At 39.2% G+C, this 25,679-nt stretch overlaps 1 protein-coding gene across 1 annotated transcript in view; it reads left to right on the forward strand.

The window, feature by feature from the left end:
- Positions 1-459: 459 nt before the first annotated feature.
- Positions 460-25,679, forward strand: part of LOC142373113 (transmembrane protein 132C-like) — a 166,743-nt gene continuing 141,523 nt past the window's right edge. The window contains exons 1-2 of the mRNA XM_075456194.1: positions 460-611; positions 1,042-1,235. Coding sequence (XP_075312309.1) covers positions 1,187-1,235 — 49 coding nt within the window. The 5' untranslated portion in view covers positions 460-611; positions 1,042-1,186. The remainder of the gene's footprint in view (positions 612-1,041; positions 1,236-25,679) is intronic.

Raw genomic sequence — 25,679 nt, forward strand, 5'->3', positions numbered from 1 at the left:
TAATTGAAAAACATCCCATCGTGAGGTGTGTGGAACTCATCTCATTCCAAATTTGCCGACTTTTCCTGTCTCTCTTTCTTTCTGTTTCTTCTAGGGGTTGGGACAAAAGCGCAGTCTTAACATGATAAGAGCAGGGAATTGATGGTACAGTGTGACGCCCGCAAACCCTCACTAATTTGTCAAATCAGCCAGGGGCGCGCGCCCCTTCCCCTCCTCTCCCCAGCCCCACCACTCCCCCTCAGTGTCTGCGCCAGCATCCACGGCCACAGGGTGAAGAAGCGCAGGAGCCACTTCCCCGCCGCCTCTCTTTTTAACCATGCACGCTTCTTGGTCGCGGAAAGTTGTATGACTGCAGCTTTGATGTTGCATTTCTAAAGTGACAACCAAAGATGGGCGATTTGAGTTGTTTTTAAGTCCCAGAATATTTGAAAAGGAAAGGGGGGGGGGGAGAGAGGAAAACGCGAACTCTTGAGAGAGAACACAAACTGACTGGGGTATTTTTTTGCTGTCCTCGTGGATGAGAATATTGCTGCCTGATTTGTTTTCGAAATCGTACATGCCAATATCGGCAGGACACCGCGGAGCCGTACAACTGTGCAGGAGGGGAAATGGTAAGAGGCACAGAAACAACCCAACACTGCATCACTTTCTCAGACTTAATTAGTATTTTTCTTCAAATGACATTTTATGTCGCTTTTTCTGGACTCGTGTCGACAAAAGCTTGCTCTTAGAGGCTGAGAAATCCCTGTGTAACATTAAACATCTGACGGTGTGACAGGTGAAAGGCGGTTTAATTTCGCGCACCCAGAGGCATTATAAATGAACACTTTCTCAGAACGAACAGTGAAGAATCAGCTCGGCAAAAAAAAAGAGAAGTTGATCCTAGTTGTCGCTTTATGGACTAAACCCAATATTTAAAGAAAAAATGTTGACATCACTTTTCGCCATTTGCGTTTTTTTTGGAGAATAAATAAAACTATCGAGTGTTACTGTCTTTCCGGATGATAACTGATTGTGCACTCTTCGTGTCTGTGATGGCAGGTTGTGTCGGACGGAGTACACCAGGTTATTCTTAAATGGAGATTTGCTCTGAGGGGATAAATCGTGTGCAAAGTTGCGCTGCTTTCTGCTGAGGGAGTTACCCACACGGTTTCCCCCGAATAAACACGAGTCCGCCGAGAGAGACATGGGGCCGCGCCAGTGCGTGGGACTCACCGCGCTTCTCCTGTGCACAGGTAAGCCCCCAGAGGAACATCAGCTCATGTCTGAGAGCGCTTGATCACAGAGCTGAACAAGCTTTATGGAAATAAAAGCTCGTGGTTGTGAAATCAGAGACGCCGCAAATAAATCAACCTTTACTGAGTGATCTCATTCAGCATGGAACATTTAATGAAATGCAAATTGTATCCTTTCAGCCAACAGCACATATATAATTTATGAGACAAATAATTAGCTGTAAGCTGTTGTGGCAGAATACAAAATGACTTGTAATATCAACATGAATGAAGTGTGACAGTCGCCTAAAGAGTGTGTGTTTGGGTGCTGTAGCAGCACAGACCGTGTATTTTAAATATGGCACTGCAGAGCACCAGGAATAACAACAGGCTGCAGCCCAGAAAAACAAGAGGTGTATCCACGCAATAAGTTGGTGATGGTTGTCACTTGGGGGAAAAAAAGAGTTTGTGGGTCTGTGCATGTGGATTTGTTCTTGATTGGGGTTGGGGTTTGCCCAATATTTGGTACTGTTTTGTAAGAGTTTGCAAGATATTGTAGCATCTTGTTTAACCTGGTGCAGTCCTGCAATTAAAAACTAATTAAGTCTGAAAAAAAAAGCTGGTGATTCCGTTTTCACAGTTAAATGCCAAATAAAAGCTTTCCCCTAGGTATAGATACTATAGGGCAGACATCACTTCTGCCCTCAAATTTATGTTACAGGGGAGACCCTTCTGTAACTGTATCTTGAGTTGATTTTCATATTTTTAAGATGGGGATTCTCCTTTTGCCTCATCTGAGTACGGTACAGTTACTTTTTAATTCTACAAGATTCTTTGCCTGACTTACATAGATCAGACATAATGTTATGACCAGCTACCTAACAGAGAATGGGTCCTCCTAATGCAGCCATAAAAGCTCAGATGAGTCAGAGTTTTGGCGAAAAGCATCTGTGGGTGCCCATTCACACAAACACTGCAATGTGGGGGTTCAGTGTCTTACATAAGAACGCTGTGGGACAGGGGAAAGTATCTGGGGAGGCAAAGTGGCATTCACCTGAATGACAGGATGCAGGCAATTCCAGCAGAACATTGCACTGTAATAAGATCTGCAGGGTTACGTTACCAGTGAAGTGTTCAGTGGGTTTACTGTTATGGCTGATCGCTGTAAGTCACAGCCCCCTCAAAAGCCAACAAGTCCTCCAGCTGAAACAGCCAAATAAGTCTTTGTTCGCGACCGCTAATACGGTTCTTTAAAGTTCCGCCCCAACAAATGGCAGAAGGGAAATGAGTCCCATATGAGTGTTTCCACATCAGCAGGACATCACTCTCAAATCTTTTGTACAAGAATTCAGAGAGTCTTTGTTAGCATGAACGAGGGGGTGTGGATCGAGCTGCCAAGTGCCTTGGGCCTTTTTTTATGACTTGAGATTGAGAAAACGTATTCCATCAATAACAAAATGACGAAATACTTTTGTCACTTCATGGTCAGATTTAGTCCCTGCTTGAAAAGCGTTCTTTTTACAAGGTGACCATCGCCTATTGCTAGTTTCCTAGATTACATGTTAACACAACATTTTACCACAAAATGTAAAAAACTTAGCAGCTCTTGGTTAGGGTTAGAAATCAAAGAGGCTTGGGTTGGATTAAAAATAGAAATGAAAAACTTTGATTTTTTTCATAGACACTACTTTTTACCCTTTAGGAACAAACGTGGTGTTTGGTGTGATCAGCACATTTTTGGGAGGAGGACAGTCTTTGAACAAAAGGGATTCTTTAAAAAAATTTGTTTTGTACTTAATAAAAAAAGGCCTTTATCAGTGGATTTTGTCAGTTTAGGACAGAGTCAGACAAACTATTGAGCATTTTTCTGTTGAGCTGATGTTCTAAAAGACAACTGTAGTCACAAAAGAGGTTAAAAATATTTTATTCATTTATTTTTTGCCCTTGTGTCTTTTACACTATTTGAAGTTTCGGATTGACCATTCACAGTTCAACCATATTTAGGATTTGCAGAGAGAAAAACAATGGTCCAGAGGGAATTATGACCGTACGTACTGCCTTGCTAACCTGCACCTTTGCCAGTAGAGCAATCATGCACCAAGTGAAAGCTGTAACCCGCAAGAACTTTCATCAGTAGAAGTTCATCAGTAAGCACAATTCATTTTACATAAACGTGCGCAAGTGATCCCATTGAAATATCGTCGAAGCTTCTCGTTAGCAGCTTGGAGCCTAGTTCAATATTTATGACATTTCATATGAAATATTAAAAGTATTTTCACGTTAGCCATGTTTCACCTACCATGAATGTGTGACTGGATAAATCCCCTCAAACTGATCAGTACTGTGTCTATTTCAACCTTTCAATGAACATGCAATTTCAATTATTTAACAAATGTGTGTTTTGTGACAAGATGATGTTGTAACAGCATTTCTGATGGATAAAGAGTAGACAAAGAAGGCCTTGGAGGTTGAAACCAAACATCAATAAACTTTCAGGAAGAAGTAATTGATTAAATCCTAGATGGTGCTCATTGGGATTATATTAAAAGTAATGTATGCTATATTTACCTAATATATAACTAATATACATGATGATTCACTTTATTTGTGCTTGTCAGCGCCCAAGGTCCATATCAGTAATGAAACCTGAAAAAGGAAGTGAGCATGCTGAGCCAAGACCTTGGTGAAGTGGAAAGAGACTGTAAAGGAGGAAAAAGGAAAAGAAACATTCTCTCCTGTCAGTCAACTCCCTGCTGTTCAGGGTCTCAAAGGATATTATGTGTCTAAAACCACCTGATTGCTCTCACCTACAGGTTTCTAGGTTGTGCATGAGAAATGCAAAATGGCAGACACATACTGTGGAAGATACCTACATACACTTCTATGCTGCCAATCCAGCTATTAGTACATTGTAAAATCCTCCAATCAGCCTAATGCTATAAAATGTAGTACACATTTTTTTTTTTTGCAGAATGGATTACCATCTTTGCCAAACAGAAAAAGTATCAGTGATTATTAACTCATTGGCTGCCAGCCATTTTCAGTGCAGAGAGACCCATACTGCCAAGTGTTTTACAGTATATTGACTGATTTTCCAAGACCCACAGAAAAGTGTCTTATGACACCGAAATTACCAAAAGAAAGAGTAGACTCTTCTTTCATCAGGAAAAAAAAGTTTGTTTCTACCATTTTCAGTCCTTTAGTAATAGACAGTAGAACATAGGTTGGTTTCACCAAAAACAGCTGTTTTTGACCAAAAAATTGAGAAAACAAGCTTTTTTTGTGTGCAAAGTGGCACTGCTGCCACCTTGCGGGTAATTTTGCCAGTATATTCTCTGTTTAGTGTTTACAAGCCTAAGATTTAGTGACAAACTCCGCTAGATTGTTCCCCAGCCCGCTCCGTTAAAAAACGCAATTGACGGAAGCAACCGTCGAAGGCAGGGGGCGTCACTATTCGAAATGACGTAAGCAACCGTCAAAGGCATTGAATGAGTTAATATTATTATTATTATTACTTTTATTTAGAAACTTAACTAAGTAGCATATTTCAAGTACAAAATATATGCAATTGCTACAGGTAGAAGTTATGGGGTGTACACTAAAACATTAATTATGTTGCTTTATATCTTCATTTTGCTGCTCGAGACATTCGGTCTTAGTTTGCAGTGCATTTTTAAAGCTTTGGAGGCATGGTGAGGAATCACTGCACCGTTGGCCAGACTTATTTTCACATTCAAGGTTGCTGGCAAAATCGCCATGCACATAAGTTTATAGACATGTACAATTTTAGAAAGTTTGAAGTGAGAGTATGACTGTCTCGCATTTTTTTTTTTAATCTCACACAGCATAGCCTCCTACCTCGAGCTGTGAAAAAGGAACACATAGCCAGAGACGAGCGCCAACAAATTTTGGATGAGAGTCGAACGGTTCATGCAATATTCACATTCTCGGTACCTGGATGATTACAATGAATTTTGCACCCAATATCTAACTGATCCAAATACATTGTCAATAAGTGGCAAAGATAGCACAGACATTTGTGTTGCAACAACAATCCTTCTCTTAAAATGGCCATAACATGGTCATTGTTTTTCAGGCTTGGCCAAACATTTTCTTAACTCAAAGTGTTCCCACATAATCCCGATGGATTATTTATACTATTATAATCAGTAGTGCCATCCAATAACAGCCTAGTACTTACAGTTTTAGGGGGAAGACTCTTGTCATGCCACCGTGGTTGACCAATTTCAACTTGCATTCAATGATTTGTCCCCATTTTTATTACTGCAGGTATGATTATAATCGGCTGAAAAAAATCTAATGAATTTTTAAAGTCCAAATTTGAAACACTGAATGCCTACCTTACAAATGGATGTTCAAGTGGTTGAATATTTGGGATCACATCTGCCTTTCATCATTCACAAATGTCTCGTTTTTGCATATTTCCAGACAACAAACATCAGGAAACCAACAAATTATAGTTCACCTAACAACTAAAAGTATAGGATAGTCGTCTATAAACGAAGACAGGACTCATTCAATTCGGACTACGCGCTCCAATTTTCAGCTTGTATTTGAAAGGTGCTTGTGTTTGAATTGAAGTTATTTGAATAGGCAAGAACGCCTCTCTGTTCCAGAAGTTCAACATGCTTCTTCTAAAAATCAGATAAGGCCTTTAATGTCACTGCTCATTCTAAAGCTTGTTAATCCGCACTGATCTATGTCAAAAGCAAAATGTCAAATAACAGTGAAATGTCAACAATTGCGGCCGTAGTTAAACATCTATAGCCTCTTGCCCAGTTTAAAACACAACTACACAAATCTCAAACATTAATTTGATGAAACGATTAACAATTGTCCATTAATTACTTAAAGCACTAATAAATCAGTTATGTAGATTTAATAAAGCTATATTGAGTGGTTGGTGAAATATAAAATATGCACATATCTGTTATATATGCAATATTTTCCTCATCTTTTTGTGACTAGGGGATCAAAGTTGTCTTTCCTCATGATAAGTTTAAGGTTTTTACAGTGTCTCGCTGTTGACTCTCTTGGACTGCACCCCTTTGAATTAGATCTCAGATGTTTTTTTCTGGAATCTGCTGTAACTACACCCCACTTAATGCTCCTTTCCCAATCAGGACCACTTTTGTCTTCATCCTTCAACTTTGTTCCAGTTGTTTTGTCACTTCCTGGCACTTTTTGTTCTTGTCATATTGCTCGGTCTTGATGTTACTGTCATTTGGGATTATCACGTGCATCACAAAAGACCTCTTATGCTCTTTGTCAACCACAACTCGGTCTGGTTTGTTGACAGGCAGCAGCTGCTTGTCATCCTGGTCCCTAACATCCCATGGGATCTGAGCTCTTTTTGTTGTCAACCACTTTCTGTGTTGTTGTCCCACTGGGAGTTGGGGATTTCTAACCTTTATGCAACTCAGACGTTCCTTTTCACCATTCCAGCCTCTTGATTTTTCCTGTTATTGTTCACTGTCCCAGTATCTCACATACTGCTACTATGTGCTGGACAATCTCAGAGAAAGTCTTTGCACAGTCAGCACCTTGGACGCTCTCTGTTGCCCTTTAGGTTTGCCTTTTCATTGCCTCGAGTAGAATTTCTTAATATCCATCACAATTTTTTTCTACGTAGGATGCATCACACGAACAAGGTAGGTCTTCCACGATACCAGGTCTTCCTCCTCATCACCCTCCATCTTCATTTTCCACACTTACTCACTCAGTTTATCTCATGGGGCCATCTCCCTGATTAATTGGAGGATGGTTCAGTGGCTCCCATCCTTACTAATCCTTCCTCCCAATCTCATGCTTCTTTGCAGAGCCTCATGGTGCTGGACTTTTGGCATGTTGTGGGAATTAAAAGATCATTTCCAGAGAGGATGAATGCAGTGAGACTAGAAACCCAACATTTGTCTTTTTGTCATTTTCAACACCAACAACACTTGACAATAAAGAAAAACTAGAGAAATGATAAAGTCAATCCGATTCATACTGTGTTAAATCAAGGTCTTGGTTGTCACGTTTTTAAAGAGCGAAATAAGACCAGCTGGTGCCAGAAGTAAGAGAAAAGAGATGCAGAGTTACAATGTAAGGAGTATAAAAAGTGAAGAGTGATCCTGATCTTTCCTGTTTCACACAGTATAACACATCAATTCAAGGGACAACTGTCACAAAGGGCTTTTTTTCCTTTACAGGATGGAACCTTCCATGTATTGTGGGAAGTTTTTGTATCTCAGCCATGTATCTGATGACTGGTACAGCAAACATGTTGATGGCTTGGATCTGTCACTATTCAGGCTTCTGGGTACCTGTTGGACCCTCTGAACGTATTTGCCAGTGACTCCTTTGAAATGTGGTTGAGCTAGGTACTTATAGATATCCTGTACATCTGATATTCCACCTTGGGATAACTCCAACCTTTAGCTCTGATCTGTTCCTCTTTGCCTCCATGTAGCCTAAATTAGTCATTTCATCATCAATGTACAGGAACTTTTTTATGGTAACTCTATATGAATCTGGATCCATGGTCTTTGTGAAGATCTGGCTGACAATGTTCAGGCCTTTTGTAGGACAGGAGGTCAGTGGATGCACCTTGGGACATGCTGTACTCATCGATGGCTTTAGGATTGGCCTTCAGCATCGTTTTCCTCTGTTGCACTGGAGGTAATCAGAGCTTATTTTCAGTTTCCATGTACATTGCATTTAGCCTTTCTCATTGGGCCCCTCAGCTATTATTTCATTACTCCGTACCTGTCTATGTGTTTCTTGGCAACTTGGCATGGTACGGTATGAGATTCTGACGATATGATAACCTCAGGCAAAAATATCACGGTTTCACGGTATTATGATTACAGCTCTAAAATGTGTATTTTGAGTGTCTGTATTTAAAAAAAAAAAAGAAAAAGAAAAAAACTTTTCCATTAGTTATGAAATAGTGTGCTTCAGTGGACACACTTGGGAATTATCTTATTACTTTCAGGTTGCAATAATAATAATAATAGATCGGTTTTATTTAGCGCTTTTCATAATACTCAAAGCCATTTCCAGTGAATGAAACAACAGCAAATTCCCCAAAGTTCTGCCAATCTCCATCAACGAGTTCTGGGAGTTGACGTGGTTGTTTCAGTGCAGAGTCCATCCTGTTTGTCGTTTTCCGTGCGCGCCAAGTTACAAATTTTGATTGGTGCATGACTACGCAACAACCAAAAAACAGATGGGGGGGGGGGGGGGTCGTGGGGCTCGCCTCCTTCAGCCATCATACAGCCTGCAGAGCTGCCTGCTTGTCACTCACAGCAAGCGGAGGTACGCAGGGGGAGTGGCACTACGCTGCAGCTGCACACGGCCTGAGGGACTTCCACTTTCTTTCTGACGAGACGTCACATAAAGAAAAATAAAAATTTAAAAAACGCTCATACCGCAGGGACGGTATGACAGAAAATTTTTGTGGTTTTGAAACCATGACTTTTTTATACCGTGGTATACCTTGAAACCGGTAACCGGCCCATGCCTAGAGGCAACCGTATATCAGAATGTCCTGGGACAAGGCCAGATTATTTAATAGTCTCGCCTCTCGGGGTTGACTGTCATGTTCCAATTAGATCTGCTTGTTGGCAAAGTGAGGAAGGCGCCCTCCTTAAACTAACAGGTGTGTGCACGAAAATACGAGACAAATCGCGTCTCCTCCAGATTCAGTAATGGCCAGTAAAATCCACTTTTTTTTTCTTTATCCAGGTGAAGAACAGTCTTAAACTGTTGCTTCCATCTCTACACCCTGGCTGACAACAAGCTTTATTTACGTTATATCTAGAATATGAAATATCCAAATGTATCTCTGAAAAAAAATACACCCAATTTTTTATCTTGGTCTATTAATACTTGGCTTGTTCATCTTGATGATGTCTAAACATCTGAGTAATGGCTTTAGTCATGTATCTCATTATCAGAGCATGCCTTTTATCACATAGTTTCATCCCTTGTTTTAGAAAACTACCGAGTACCTGGTTTCACAGGCAATAAGCTAAACGTGGGAGGATTCCCACTTGGAGTTTGCCTGCTTTTTTGTATGTGTGTGGGCCTGACCGGAGTAGATTGGGATTAGAAGTGATAAAGTTACCAAACCAAAGCACCCTTTTCCCCTCATTTTAATAATAGCGCTCTTGTGTTTTCTCTCTCGCTCTCTCACACACATTCACACTTAAAACATACAGAATATTTGCTGAAGCAGTGGCCAAAGGAATTCAGGCTTTTAAGATATGTACATGTCACTCTTTCTCTCAACAACATCTGCTCACAGTAACTACTGTATGGTTGAATTGAGGATAAAAAAAATCACTGGAAAACTAAATTATTTGAGTACAGTAAGAGTCAGAAGACTGAAATACATGGTATGAGTTATGGAAAGGTAAGACAATTGAACTCTTATCTTTTGCATGAAAGCTCAACACGCTGCATGCCCCACCATTACCCAGAAGTGCACACCCCTATTCTCTGTCTTACATGTCTTAGATGGGTTGAATGAGCATGCTACTTACCGCATTGAAACTAAATGGTGACAAATAATGAGGTGTGATGTGAACTTATTTCTGTGGGTACTGAGCTGGGCTATTTAATGTTTGAATATTTAGTGTTTGCTTGAAATGCAAGAAATCAGAAAAATAAAGTGAAGCACCATCATAGTCAACTATTAGAGGCAAACCTCACTGACAGAGCTCAGTGTCTTGACAACACAAACTGCAAATGAGGTCATACACATTATAACATGTATGAATGGTATAAATTAAAGCCCTACAAGATAAATAGTGCAAAAAAGTTTTATTAGGTCATCATAAATGCAGTACTGTGTTGAAAAGCATCTGAGTTTCATGTTTGTTTAGTGATTTGAGAATTAAAATGTCCATGATCCCTGTAAATAGAGATCATATACACCCACAAAGAGCCAAGATAAGCCCCACATGTTGTAGTTCAGCAAGCTTTGATGCCATTGCAATAATTACAGTAGTTTAAATCAGTTCAGCGTCATTGACAGCTGTTGTGGCAACATCAGTAGGGTTTGTTGAGCGTTCATGCATGAGTTGTGGTGAACTGTTGAATCAAATTTCATTGATGCTCTCCAGCTCTGTCCCTGGCACAGTAAATTAATTACACTCATTAACCTTCACAGGTGCAGTGTCTGTTGCCTCGATCATTAGATTTCTTACACTTCAGGGGTAAGACCTTTACAATGATTGCATCAAACCTAACAGTAAAAGCATCAACCCCCTTGCTTCCATCTACATTTTTCCCATGTAGCTTTATTATCTTATTTAAAAGACAAAACAAAACCCATGATATGGGACAATGACTCTGGTACTACAATCAGCTACTACAATCTCTTTTAGAGGTATTAGTACGTGGCAGAACTCAATATGTGGAGTGTTTTATTCCAGTTGCCAAAACTGTCAATCTTTCACTGATGTCAGAAGAAAAAAGAAACCCTGAGTGACCCTGCAAACTCATTAAGTCTGTGAAATTACTACTATTGCTACAACTACCTTGAGGAGAGTATAGTCTCATGGGATATTAGTTTTTGGCTCGAAGCATCTCCTGGTTTAATTCTGGGATAGGGTTGGCAGGGCTGTGTGGCTCTGGGCAGTGTTTTTGCTTAAAGAAATAGCAGAAGCCCATATAACTAGCTGACTTTAAAGAAAACACCTAATTTTTCATGTTTCTCTTCTTTTCTCCCTAAATAGGCCTTTCCATTTGCTTTAATGTTCATTATAAAACAAAACCCTTGTTACTGGAAGGCTTGGCTGTAAAAGGATTGTCATCCTGGTATTGGTGCCGAATAATTACTTTCCATGGGTAAAGTCAATGCTTATCATTTTTAATAAAACACAATATATATATACGTTGTAAAGTAAAAGTATTTCCGCCAAAATTAGCAGGAACCAGAAATGTGTTGTTAAATGCTGGGTGAAGCCCAGCTTACGCTTTGTAATGGTGTGCTTTCACAAGGAGCCCAAGAGCAACAAAAAGAAAGCATCAGAGAGCCATTCGTTATGTTATAGGGGTCATGGGCAGACAAATGTCATAAAATTTAATTAAATGTAAAGTTATGTGAAATTAAACTTTGTCGTACAAACCCATGAATGATGTGTATTTTTCAGAAAACCTTTTGTGTGCATGGCACAAGGCTCACAATGAAAACTATGTTGCCTACATTTGTGGCATGAATTAAAATTCCTCTGTGTGTTCAAACTGCTCCTATTTTTCAAATCAAATCAATTCATATATTTAGTCACTGTACAGAAAAGAGATCATTTTACGCCACAGGATTTTTTTCTCCTTTTGTTCCGTGCGGTCTAAATCTTTGTTTGTGCATGTAAAAGGTTTGCAGCTATGAAACCCAAAGTACACACAAAAGGGAGATTTTTCTCTCCCACACAAAGACACCGCTCCCAAAGTGCCTAAAATGCCTCAATTGTACCCCTGGCATTTCTTAGTGGACTCAATGACACCATCTTAAAACACTTCAGCAGATTGTCTGCTGAGCGGTTAATTTTTGCCTTTCAGGAGGGGTCTTTAAAGAGACAGGACTAAAAACAAGTGTTTCAGTTAGAGGGTAACACAAGGCATTACACCAATGTAAAGTCTAAGAAAAACGTGCTTTGTTTGCATGAAAACATTTTATTTTATTTTATAGAGCATAGTCAGGGCACTTTAATTAGCTTAATCTACAACATTGAGTTTAGTTTGTCCCCTCTGACCTACTGTAGTAAAACAAGCCACATCGCAGAGGGGCAAACAGAAAGACCTACCTGATCTTTGAATATGAACTGTTCATTCCAAAATGACAAAAACAAATCTTAATTCCATGGGACTCCCACTCATTATACAAAATTTTAAATGTTTTTTTTTTTTTTTATTTCTTCTCCAAAATTCCCCCTAAAAAATTCTAAATGGAATTCAAGGTTGGTAAAAAAAAAAAAAAAAAAATCTTCTTTTGATCCAATGTTAAATTAAATACATGATTCAACCTACTAATTTTTTGTTTAATTGAGACTACATTGTGATCTTGCTTAATCTAATTTAATGGTTTGAATGGTGTTGCAGCTGAGCAAGTTGAAAAATAAATTTATTTAATATTTCAGTAATGTTGGTCAATAATTTGACTTGTTTATTATAATATCCGGGATTATGTATGTTATAAAATGACCTTCAGTGAAACAGTAAAGTATGGGTTAAGTCTGGATGATGAAAATAAGCAGCTTGGCGCGGGGTCGTTGACTCTGTTGACTTGGCAGTGAATGTCTTTAAATCAATTAATCTGATTTAGGATCTCCATGTCCTCAGGAGCAAGGACACACCTTTCATATCATGCAAACAAAACTGAGGGAACTTTCTGGAAAAGGTGGCTTTTACTTGAGAGAAGATAGTCATGAACTCCAGCAGGCATAGTGTGCTGCAAATGACATGGAGGCTTTTCTTTCTGAGTCAAAGGCAATATATAATGTCATAAACTGTGCAAGCCAAGTGAATCAAAACAGTTGACTCTGATGTGACTCAGTGACTTTACGGATCAAGTGCTTACCAGCACATTTCTCTAATTGAAACTACTGACATTGGAGTCGAGTTTTATTTTTTTGTGGTCGTTGTTATTGCTCACTTAGAATGATTTTCTAATAACTGATTTACAGACATAGCAGAAAACAGTGACTAAAAAAAGTGAGCCAGCTGTGGTGCTGCCATGACAAAAATAGAGTAGCATGAAGGGACTGTATCTGTGATGTTGTTCATACAATCTTCATTACAATATGACATCTTGAATAGATTCTATTTAAGTCAGAAATGCTGGAGGTCTTTAGGCAACAGGCATGAAGGGATTGTACGCCACCATTTCAGTCAAAGGCTGTTGTCACCTACTTTCTTGATTTCATAAGATCTAACTCACCGAGGAAAAGTGGTTGTGAAAAATGTCTCTCTTTTCCCGCAGGTTCAGCCTTACTAATAGGATCAAACTTAAAAAGGATAAAAAGGAGAACATTCACTCTATGACGGCATTAAGATGAAACCTTTCCCTCATTCCATTCTTCACTTTTGAGTATTTGGAGAATTGGGAATCCAGACACACAGAATCTCACCCAAATGCATGTGTGCAGCATCATTAAAGATTTTGCAACACATTGAAGCTGTGCACTGTAAACACACGCAGGCACGCACACAGACTCATCTCCTTGGGCAAACAACTTCACAGCCATCCAACAGGCAAAGGATCACACTCTGCGGGAGGTCTAGAGGCAATTAGCATAACTAACAGAAGACTCCGCGCTCACAGAAAGAAATCAGAAGGAAATGAGAATGAACCTAAGCAATCAGAGCAGAGAGAGAATGTTAACAATGCTGTTGGCTCTTCCTGTGTGCAAGATTGACAGAGAAAGATCACATATTTATCTTCCTCCACCAGCTTTGGTCCCACAAGACAGTGGAGGTACAGTACGTGCCTCCCTGTCTGACGAGTCTGTCGCTTGGGCTTTAAGCCCCATGCTGAGATGATCTCACACTGCATCACCTCACAGAAGAGTAGTGCAATAAGTTTCACAGTAAGTTGTCAGAGAAAGCCAATAACCTTTTTTTCTTTTGCTCTAAAGTCATTTGGGCCAGCATCTGTGTGCGAATACTGCAAGTGCTAAGGCAGAGGTGATACTGGTGATGAGAGAGCTTTCTGGTACTGCTGATATCTGTCCAGGCCAGAAATCTGAGATATTGCCTTTGTGTTTATTTCTGTTTTATCCAGAAAGAAAACATGATTTATTACTGTGGCAATGATCCAAAAGGAGAGTACTGAATCTTTTATTTCTTTTTTTTTTTTGGACCTCCACAATCATAATATTGTCGGCTTTTGTAACTTTCCTTCCAGTTGTGTTTTTGTCTAATTATTACTGGCTTGATCTGAGTGTCTGATTTTGGTGAGGAGCTGCTTCTCGTCATCTGATATACCGCATAGTTTGTCGTGTTTAAAAGACAAGAAAATAGCAGCTTGAAAAGTTCACCTGGAAAAAAAAAAGAGAGGAAAGAAAACCTTCACAGACTGAGAGGTGAATTTTAATTTCAAACTTGATAGACACCACAGAATTGAAACCTGAGGGGAAACTATTCCACACCTTTAGGAATGTGTTCCTAAAATAGGACTCAATTCCCTCACCAATTTTCAGCAACACTGCCTCCAGAGAGGTAAACATAAGTGAGAGCTCCAGCCAATAAAAAAATGTATTTGCAATAGGACTTCCATTTTCCAAAACCTATATCTGTATACTGTTGGTTTTCTACTTTCATACACTGAGCCAAGTGTGGCCCAGAACAGTTCAACCATAGTGATAAATAGATCGGAATAGTCTCTACACTTTACAGACTTATTTATTTAGTTGTGTTTGCTTCATATTATCAGAAGTGTGCGTGTAACATCTTAGAGCCAATGTGAACTCAAGCACCGACAGTTTGTACTCTGTATGTTAATATGGCAACTATGCAGTTCATAACAACTTAATGATATTTATCAGTGTATAACTTTGTGTAGAAATGAGCTACAGGGTCAGGCACTACTTCATATGGAGATTTGATTTCAGTATCATCTTATGTTTTCCTTATATATCTAACCTGTATGAAACCTCTGCGTTGTGTTTGTTGTAACCCTTGTTACATATATAGTGTGATACATTGGCCCGGAGAATGAGACACAGATATTGATCAATCCGTGGGCTTTAGGGCAGACTTGAGCTTAAAATTGCAGACAGTCTTAAAAAAAAAATTTGTTATTGGTCAATTTTTTTTTAACGTTAAATGTGCTGATGGCCTGTTAGTAGACTCTATCGGGACTGAAAATTGCAATCTGTGCTGCGATGGAGCAGACGTCATCCTGGAATGAAAAAAAAATCAGTTTTTAAGTTAAACACTATATGTGTGCTGGTGTGTGGATGTGTGGAAGAATGATGCTGACATTGAATGTGGAGACCTGCTTCTTATTATTATTGTTGTATTCTGGCGAAAAAATTAATGCGTAATCAGGGTGGCAATAATCAGAAATGTGGAAACACTCATGCGGTGGTGATTACTTTGCTGTCACCATGTTGTACCCCCTCCTCCTCCAACTCTTACATTACCATACTCTTTGTTTTTCCTCTATTATTTCTGATGCCCTTTCCCCTGTTGCTTTTCACTTGCTCTAGCAATTTATTTTTCCCAGGGTTAAGCTTCTTTGATCAAAGCTGAAAATGCAACTAATAATATTGTGAGATAATTTAAGCAAAAAAACTAGACAAAACAAAAACTATTTGGTTCAGACCTCAAACCTACATGGTTTGTCCCAGGGAGACGTTCTTTTAAAACAATTCTTTTCTACGTTAATCAAGTGCTTCAGGTAATTATGCTAAAATATACCAAGCTGAAAAAAGTGACGCTTAAAGCTACCTCTTGCGTTGATGTGAGGCATGAGGGGATCCAGTCAAAATCGTGGTGTGAGAAGGCATCCAAATGAGAATGTTAACAAAACTGAATAAAGGAATTAAAGGAAAAGTTGAGCATTTTAAGAATAATCCTTATTTACTTTCTGTCATAGTTAAATTAGAGGAGCAGTCCGTCTCATGGGTGCACTGCAACTATTTTCACTGATAGCTGCTAGTTAGCTTCGTTAAGCATCTATACTAGAAACGGGGAAATATTTAGGATAAGCATCTCTGTTTTTGCCTGTTTGTTTTATTGAAACATGCAAATGAAAAGCAGCCACTTCAGAATATATTCCCCACTATTTCTTGTCTGGGTGCTCTGGCATCTTCGAGTCTTCATTGTGAGGTTCCGAAGCTACCAGCACACAACAGGCATTGTGCCGGGCTTTAGAGGAGATGTTTGTCGGATTAATTTGCTCTCAGAGAGTTGCACCCTGCCCTCTGAACCTTTGCCATGCTAATGCTAAGACTGATACAAATAGCTTCATATTCAGCCCACAGATATTATAGTGGTATCAATCATTCGACTGAAGTTTGGTAATAAAGCAAAGCAACATATTTACTTGTAGGGATGGTAGTATTGGCACAGATACCATCCCTACATTTCAAATGAAATGAATTGAAATGAATTGAAATTAAATTAATTGAATTGAAAAAGTGCGTGTTCCAATACTACAGAACCAATACCAATGTGACAGGAGCTTAATTTTCCTGCAATGTGTTTGCGCTAACATGTTCCAGTGAAGTGAGTGGCGGGAACATACCACGACTTGACCTACGTGTGACGTAAGCCACATGAAAAAGACGGTGCTATGTCAGCGTGTGGAGGTATTTCGAAGTGAATGATGTTGACAAAACTAAAGCGTTCTGCGATATATGCTCACTAAAGCTGTCAAGAGGAGGGACAAAATCTAGCACCTTTAACACAAGCTATTTAATAAAACACCTAAAAAACCAACATGGTGTAGTTGTATTTGGGTTGAATATGCCTAAAGAAAATAAAATGTGTATAATTGTAAAAGCTGTAATGGCCTTGATTATCGGTATCAGCAAGTACTAAAAGGTAAGTACTTGTACTTGTACTCGGTTTATCGGTGCATCCCTATTTACTTGTTAGAAGGGAAAGTATTGCTTTAATTAGAGAGAGTTTAATTGAAAGTTGTATTTACCACTGTTCTTGCTATTTCACTTAACTCTAAGATCTTTCTAAAAAATTTGAGATTTCACTAGAGGATAAAATCAATATTTGAAAAACTAATGATTCATAATCTCACTTTTAGCATGGCATACTTAAACTGAATGGTAGAGGTGTATCACTCAGGTTTTCCAAAACAAATTTGAATTAAAATACAGTATAGTCACTGAAATAATTTGCTCTACCAAATGGTTGACAGTGTTTATACACCGTCTACGTTTTGACTGGTGCTATGGAGGCCTCTTTTAGCCAGATCTGCTGACCTGCACACCATGTTTTTGATATCCACATTTCCACTCTGTCTAGTCCTGTCTTTCTCTATGAGCTCAATGTGTTTATCCTTTCACAATGTGCGGGCTTTTCTTCTCTTTTGAATTAAATGACCTTGGGTAAGTAGAACCAATGTGAATTCTCACCTAAATCAATCCATGTCGCCAATCAACTGCCTGCTTGGCCTGCTGCAGTGGCAACATAGGCTGACTTATTATGTTAAGAATATACGGCTTGTTGCACAGAACTTATTTTAGCCTTTCTTTTCACTATGCCTCCAGTGAAAGTGTGCTTTATTATCTATTTTTGATGCTTTTGACTTATCTGATTGCTCTGCCAACATTTGCCGACTAACAGATTTGAAGGCTTTGGCAAATTGATCAGATTAGCATGAATATCTGATCACAGGCCATAATGTGTATTTTAAGTGCTTTAATCTATGCTTAGCACATGTATGCAACCTATCCAAGACAATAAATGTGATTTTTTTTTTATGTGTCTTATTTAGGCATTCTGTCCCAGTTTCCCACTAAAATGAAATACTGTGCTGCTGTGAGCATGCCCAGGGCCCTGGGATCTGAGCGCAGTACTTCAGTAATGGAGGATAAACCAGTTCTTAAAAGGTCCATATAGGGGGGGAACAGGGATGTATCCAAAGCCAAATGATTTAAACAGAGACGTGAAATCCCCTTTGTTTCGCTGGGGGCATGAAGCTGAGTGTGTGAGCCTTGTGTGGGCTCTTGGTACCAGTCTTGGGCCTCTTTGGTGCCAGCATTTTCCAGCAGGTAATTGGGGCTCTCTGATCCAATGTGTGTGTGTGTAATCTCCATGAATACAGAGGGGAACACTCCTCACTTTCCAAAGATGTGGAAGAACATGTGGCAATTCTATTTAAGGTAAGTGATGAGGTAGAGAGCAAAGTGATGTGGTCCACTTTTGTCTTAACATTCAGTGCCCGAGGTGTGATTTCAATCGCCACTTTAGCTTCTATTTCTGGTTTGGTCCCCATGTGGCTTCCCAGGAGACTTGAGGATTAATACTGATTCTTAAATAAAGATAGGCTGGGAAGGTAACATCATCGGTATATAATTACAGTATAGTTCTGTAGTTTCTCTGGAGCCTCCACTATACTTTACATGGGAAAAATACAATATTACACCTAGAACAATTTTAAGTGACAATGTGCCAATGCTGTAATTGTAAAGGACATGAAATCTTTTGGACTAAGAGAGAGCTTTTGGAGCCAGGAAATGTTAAGGGTTTCTCCAATATATTGACGTTTGGTAAACAAGTGCCAACAGTATAGCGGGCTTCATGTTCTTGTCTATAGATTTCAGTACAGTTCTTGTTCTACAATATGTAATCACTGTGAAGAATTAGATAGCTTTTTACTATGCTGTGACTGTCTGTCACAGCAACAACAGATGTGCAGCTTTTATAAAGAAAAAACAGTCTCTTGGTTTGTTTCAACAGTACATACCAATTTGTGCAGCAAATAATTATTTGTCACATTTGATACGGTATTTTTCTTGACTCATTGGGTAAATTAGCCTTTTGGTATTTAGTTTAAAAATGCAAATCTCAAGCTTCCAGAACACAAGGCAATGCTTCATTTTGATCATTTTATCTGAAGAGAAGCCAAATAAAACAAAGAAAAACATCAAAAGATATAAGAATTTTATATCAGCTGGTATGTTGTATTTCATCTCAATAAACAATTCACTGAAGAATTTCCATCCATTCTACAGTGAGATGCTAATGTCAATTTGTCAGCTTCTCTTTCGTCCAGACAGAAATAATGTATCACCATTAAGTATTGGTGTTCTTGGTGATAATGTCATCACATGGCAATGTTCAGGTAGGAAACCTTGGTTCTTGATACTCTTGTGGATGTTACCTTGAAATGTACCAACTACCTAAAAATTGCAGGAACTGTTCTGGAGTGGCTCAAAGTACAAAATGTATTGACCCAGTTCTAATCTTGGGGGGGGGGGGTTGATGCTGTAGCTGAGCAGTGTATCAGTTTTTCTCAGATACCAGATAGTTTGCTGCTGTGTTTTCTTGTTCATGTATGGTAGGGGCTTACTAGCTGGCGACTGGAGTTGTGTGCATGCAGTCACTGTCATCCTCTTCCCTGCCCCCTTAGCAAATCTCCAAGAATTTAACCAAACAGGAAACACTTTAGCCAGGTCCTTTCGTTCTCAAAAGGCGGCTTCCGCCAAGAGAAAGTTCTCCCTCCTTCTGAAGTAATTACAAACAACTTGGAGATACCCAAGATTAGGAATTAATTGACTTGAAATGAACATGTCATGTTCACTTTAAAAAAAATCATAACATGCAGACATCCTGTTGGTTTCGCATATGTTTGCCAGCATCTCCCAGTTTGTAGACAGACATTACACCTATTACGGTGGTTTGTCAGTTCAGCTGGTAGTTGCATTTAAATGAATGGAGAAAAAAATCATGAACAGATGGCCCTTCTTTAACAGCATCAACTTGAAGTAATAATTTCTCTCCCTTCCAATCATATATTTCTTCTCTCATCCTCTAAAATCTGGAAAAAAACTGCAGTTTTGTGACTTGCATCCAATGGGCTTTTAATGAGGTTGTGAGGGCCATATTTCAGTGGAAAAATTGACCTTATGTCCATGACTCAATTTTTTTATTTTGTTTTTAGTGATTGACTGCCCTTTAGATGTTTGCACCAAATGCAAAAAGTCAAACAATAAATATTTTTCTGTTTGACTTTTATCAATGCCAGTTGTTCCTGTTGGACCTGTTTAATAGTGGTTTGGAACTACATTAAATACATTTGATATGATAAGTTCCTTCATCAACCAATAGTTTCAGCACATATCATATGAAAAGGAAAGGTCTAGCTTTTTTCATAAGGAATTGCACAAATTCCTCAGTGTCTTAATCTTGCATTCTATTCAATGACTGCAGTGGTTTAAAAAATAAATCTGTTTGTGTAGAATTCCAAGAAAAAATTACTCTAGTTCTCTTTTTATCTTTGATACCGGTAAACCTTTTCCCATTGTGCTTAGTTTTGTAGTCTTGGTTTTCATTTTTGAAGCCAGAAATGGCCATATTAGGACAAGAGGGTGGTCCTGGAACTTTCATGAAAGAATTTTACCCTCTTTGAATGGGAGATGTTTTTTACCATCAGTGATATTGCATCTTCAAGCACTTCTGGGAAGTTTGATTTCTGGCATCAGATGATTACCATCATCTTTTGTAAATACCGTGACTCATGAATTAGGCTGCGGCTACACGGAAACGTTTTTCACTGTAAACGATACTTTTTCTTATCGTTTCGCTGTCGCGGCCACACGGAGCCGGCGTTCCCACTACCCCAAAACGATAGTTTTTGAAAACGGGTTCCAGAGTGGGAAAGTTTGAAAACGGCCTCGTTTCGTTTCCATTGTTACAGCTAAAACGTTTTTGCGTCAGTCACACGTTGACGCTGTGAGCCAATTTTAACACTTCTCTATTGTCTCACAGCGTGGCGTGACACAGCGGCGTGTGTATTGCATCGTTTCATCGTTTTCATCCGTTCTCGTCTGGACAGCAGCGCGTTTCCGTGTGGTCGCAAGAATTTTCGTACCCGTTTTAAAAAAAAAACTCGTTTCGTTTTCGTGTAGCCGTAGCCTTAGTGTGCTTCAGGATGGGGCTACTTTGTGATCGACAAGCCACTACCCAGTGGGACTGCAGCAATCAGTCAAATCACTCTTCTGGTTTCAAGCTGCTATACTTGAGTCTATTATTAAAGTATGGTCTATTACTAATGTCGAACGGATTTTTAAAAAACCTGTTTACAAAACCATAAACAGGTTAAGTTAACATGAAACGAGCTGAAGGGTAAAATGAGACTAACATGAAATGGGCAAAAGTTATAAAAGATGAATGGCTTGAATCTGACAGAAACACAACACACATCACCTTTCATCTTACTGAGGAAACTTGCCAATTTAAAAATAGTAGCCTAACTTGAAGCTTGCACATCAAACATTTTCCTTCTTTGTAGCCTACTCTTCTTCAAAACATGTTTGCTCTACTTGGTTTGTCTGGCATGCACCGTCATACGTGCTGCAAATTTTTATCTTGCTATTCATGAATTGGTTTTCATCTCAAGCTGGGATATACCTCTAGTCTGTAAAGTTAATTACTATCAGTTCCATCGTGATGCTCTACAGGGCAGAGTTTCTTTCATATGTAGATATAATTAAATTACACCATGGTGAACTCTTTAGATTGGCTTTTCATTTAGAGATGTTTTTGTGCCCAATCCCCCCTGAACCCTCTCAAGGCAGGTACAGCGATCCCTGGATTCTGATGACCTGACACTTCCTGGACAGCTTTCCACCAGCACAGCACTGCTTGCTCTCAAAATGGTGTCTGCTCATCAAAGCTGGGGAATGGCACCACACTGGTTTTAAATTTATGGCTCACTTTGCTATATTAAAACCCTCTCATGCTTTTGTAATGGGTCTCACTGGTTAATTAAGTGGGTCAGAAAGCAGATCAAAGACCTTTGATAGACGCAGTCAGTGTCTTGACACCACGCAGCTGATGTGGTCCAAAAACACCAAGTGTGTGTGGGACACACTCATGCTGTCTGCTTCAGTGCTTTGATTTTTGAGTAAAACCAAATTTAGTTTTAGTTAATAGCTTATGAGTCAATTATTCAATCGATTATAAATTAAACAGAAATGTCTGAATGACATGTCATTTTGAAATTCATATATCTTTACTTTATGATTTAGAATTGCAGTCATTGCATCAGAGTTGAATCGTTTCATGAAAGTAGTTTTTCATATGGGTTCAACTAGGCACGGAGGCTAGACTGGATGTGGATGACTGTTTTAGGTTAGCTTATTAAAAGATGGCAGTGGATCTAATCGAGAAAAAAAACTAAAGGCACATCCATCAGTCATAAACCTTGCTTTTCCTGCATTCAGTCTACCTGTGCAACATCACGCCATCCCTGACAGCAGTTTATTGAAAAAGAACACTTCATCTTTTCCAGCTGTCAGACGACTAATCAGCTAGTTGATTATGATGCTGTTGCAGTATGCAGATTAAGCCTCACTGTTAAACATTTAGGAATGAAAAAGCTGCTGCAAACCCTGCAATGCATACAGCATGCAAAAAATGCTGGGGTGGGTACGTACATGAATATAACCATCATAATTTGTCAATATATTTCTATTTGTATGCAGGTTTTCTTTCATAATTATTCTTTCTCAGTTTTTGGCAATGCGATATTACACCGGAAAATAATAGCGGTAGAAATAAAAGGGAGGATTGAGGGCTTATCTTGCTCTGCAGGTATGGCATTACAGCCTTCTCAATAGGAATCGGACTTGTGTTGTGAAGTATAAGCTCCTGCAGTGAGTAAAGCATTTTGTACATAATCCCTATGCACTTTCCTATAACTGGGAGCTGGGACAAAGTGAAGGGCACTCAGTCTGTTGGCAGCATGACACTGACAAGCCGCCTCTGAGCGGGAAACATGAGTGCCTGTCTTGCGGTGTGGCTGTGAGACTGCAGCGGCACAGCACTGCCAAAGTAAAGGCTGTTTCTTTTGTTAAATAATCCACACACAAAGAAAAATAAATAAATAAAGGGCTGATAATGTCAGGAATGGACAAAGACTTATGAGAAACTCATTTTAGTGTGCAGAGATTTTACTTCAGTTTGGCGAAAACTAATACTAAATTTAGCATTATCATGAAACAGGGTCCTTATTTATCATTAGTGATGTATTACACTTGGATGGGCCATACTTCAAAGCAAGCAAATATGAAAGTAAATAGGGTGTATTATCATCTTTTTTTTCCTTATACATACTAATCTATTTTTGTGCACCCCAATGTTTGGTTTGGCTAATCAAAATTCAGCCCCAAAACATGTGTTATGTGCTTCTTTATTATCATGCATATTGTGATAAAATGAGACAGTGGATCTGGACCACTGAATATTCAGTGAGCCTTTGTAGACTAATTATAATGTGTGTCTTCATAAACTTGGGGACTGCATGTGGTGACTGAATAAAGCAGAGCAGAAAATAAATTAATTTCCTGCTTTGATGCAGTTGTGTTGTATGCACAAGTGTCTGATGAGGGGATGCGTGGAATAAAGAAATCTATTTTCTTTATTTCTTTTGAATGATAATTTAGCCCATCTAGAGTACGCATTGCATTGTGTCGAATCCTCGCCTCAGCACAAGGATTGTAGGGAATCTATTCTGGGCTGTGATGAAATTAATGGAACATTTTATTGGTGCAGGTCATGTTTGTGGTGTTGTGGCATTGTAATGAAGAAGAATGTTGAGGGATGTGAGGAGCAGGAACAATATAATGCCCCCGGCAGGTTCTGCTTACTATTGTATGGGAAATGAGTCCATCATGGGGAAAGCTCACTCAAAACAAGTGATGATTAATGTAGGTTTAGGTGTGTTTGCACATATGTTTACTGATTGAGGAGCTGCAACATTTGCATATAAATATACAAACGTCAGGATATGTGCATACAATTTCACTCATACGAACAAATGTGCTTTGAATTATATGGGCATTCAAGCATCCAGGCACTTTGCCCACATTGCACAAGCACTCACACACAAACATAAAAAGTCATCTATTACAATAGATTCCAAGAGGTTGAACCTAATGAGTAAAAAGGTCTTAAATGTGCATGTTGAATACTTTGTTTCTGTATTTCCTGCCTATCACGGGATGAATGTGCAAATCCAAGCTTCAAAGTTTTTCTCTGCTCCCCTTTGTAAGAACATCTCACTAATGGATAAAGAGATAAGCCTTTTTTCCACTGTCAGTACGGTTCGGGTCACTTCGTATCGGTACGGTACAGGTCGGGTCGCTTTGGGGTCAGCTTTGCGTTCCCACTGTACAAAGGGGACCCTCAGGGGTGGGCGGAGGGCGTACCGAAGCGTAAATAGCAAATAATAAATAACATCCATAATTTCGAACCACCTCCAAGTTTCTTCAGCTTAATGCGACACTGGCTCGCGGTCCGGTTGAAACCACTCTCTGCCTTTTTGCTGCAATCAGCTGGAAAACGTTTTGGTTTGGCACAGCGCCATCGAGCTCCCGCTGCAGAGCCTCCTCACCAACAACGGAGAGCAGAGCCTGGAACCGGTCCTGTGTGCCAGGTACCCCAAGCAAAAGGGTTACAAAAATGGTAACAGGTACCATGGAACCGGTACGCTTTCGTGGTACTGGAAACACTGAAATAAGCGAACCATTCTGAACCGACCTGTACTGAACTGCATAGTGGAAACGAGGCTATACTGTAGAGGAAACTGCTCATGTGGGTCCATGGATGTCCCTTTCAAGCTTTAAACAGAACTGGGAACTTCTACTTTAAGCATTTTCACATAAGTAAAAATCACTGACAGATTCATTTTGAGCCATTAGTGCTCTTAATTCAGACAAATGAGGCCACTAGATCTCAGTCAGCATTTCTGATTCGTATTTTTTAATGTGCATGAATTCCACTAAAGAGTCCGTCAGTCAGTGAGGTCAGAAGTGTGGGGTTGAGGTCGTTATGTAGGGACGCATAGCAAGATGTTGAATGTGAACATCACTGCATCAGCTGCATGTGTGTATGGAATTGTGTGGTGAAAACTTTAGCCTTATGAAATAATAAAAAAAAAGGATATTGGCAGGACTGAAGAACTATGTTGGAGCAAGGCCTATCAACGTAATGTGGTTGCTTTCAGGGAGAATTTGGCAAAATGGCAGTTACTTATTGTGCTTGTGGAGAGCACATTTGACAGTTTCAAAATTGGGTTTAAAGACATAACAGCTGACGTAAAACACTCTTTTCTTTATCATTCTGACATTTAACATTCTTAAAATACAACATTGATTCAAACTGACCTAAGACAAGGAATGCCTACTTAGATTAAATGTCAGCAAATATGAGTTCAACTTGCAGAGCAGGCAAGAGCCCCTCCTTGGTGTGCGATGACCCAGGTTTTAATTTATCTTCTCTTTGAAGGGGAAATGCACAGACACACACACATGCAGTATCAATTACAGATAAGGCAGATAAAATGATTCAAATAATTGCAGCGTCGTGAAATATCTGATTTTCTGATCAGTGCTTAAATGTCTGTTGGGTACCTCTTAATCAAGAGAAAAATCTACAAAAAAAATTTGACTATTTAACGTGTAATGAAGGCATAATATGAATACTTGAGGCCTGAAAGAGACTAAAAGCCCCAAACACAATTGAATCATTTTGATTAATTTGTACCTAATAAGAAATCAAACTAGCATGGTGCAAATCCAGTTCTGACCAGTACTTTTTTTCCGTTTTTGGCAGTTTGAGTTTCCTCAGAAAAAAAAAACCCCTTAGTCCTCTCCTGAGACAAAGACTTTGGCCTGCCCAGAAGTAAAGTTAGGTCCAAATCAATCTAAATTCTGCCGAGCAGCATTTACTGTCATCCTATGAATCTCTGCCCTATACCTACAG

This window comes from Odontesthes bonariensis, chromosome 22 (assembly GCF_027942865.1).
Source record: "Odontesthes bonariensis isolate fOdoBon6 chromosome 22, fOdoBon6.hap1, whole genome shotgun sequence".
NCBI lineage: Eukaryota > Metazoa > Chordata > Actinopteri > Atheriniformes > Atherinopsidae > Odontesthes > Odontesthes bonariensis.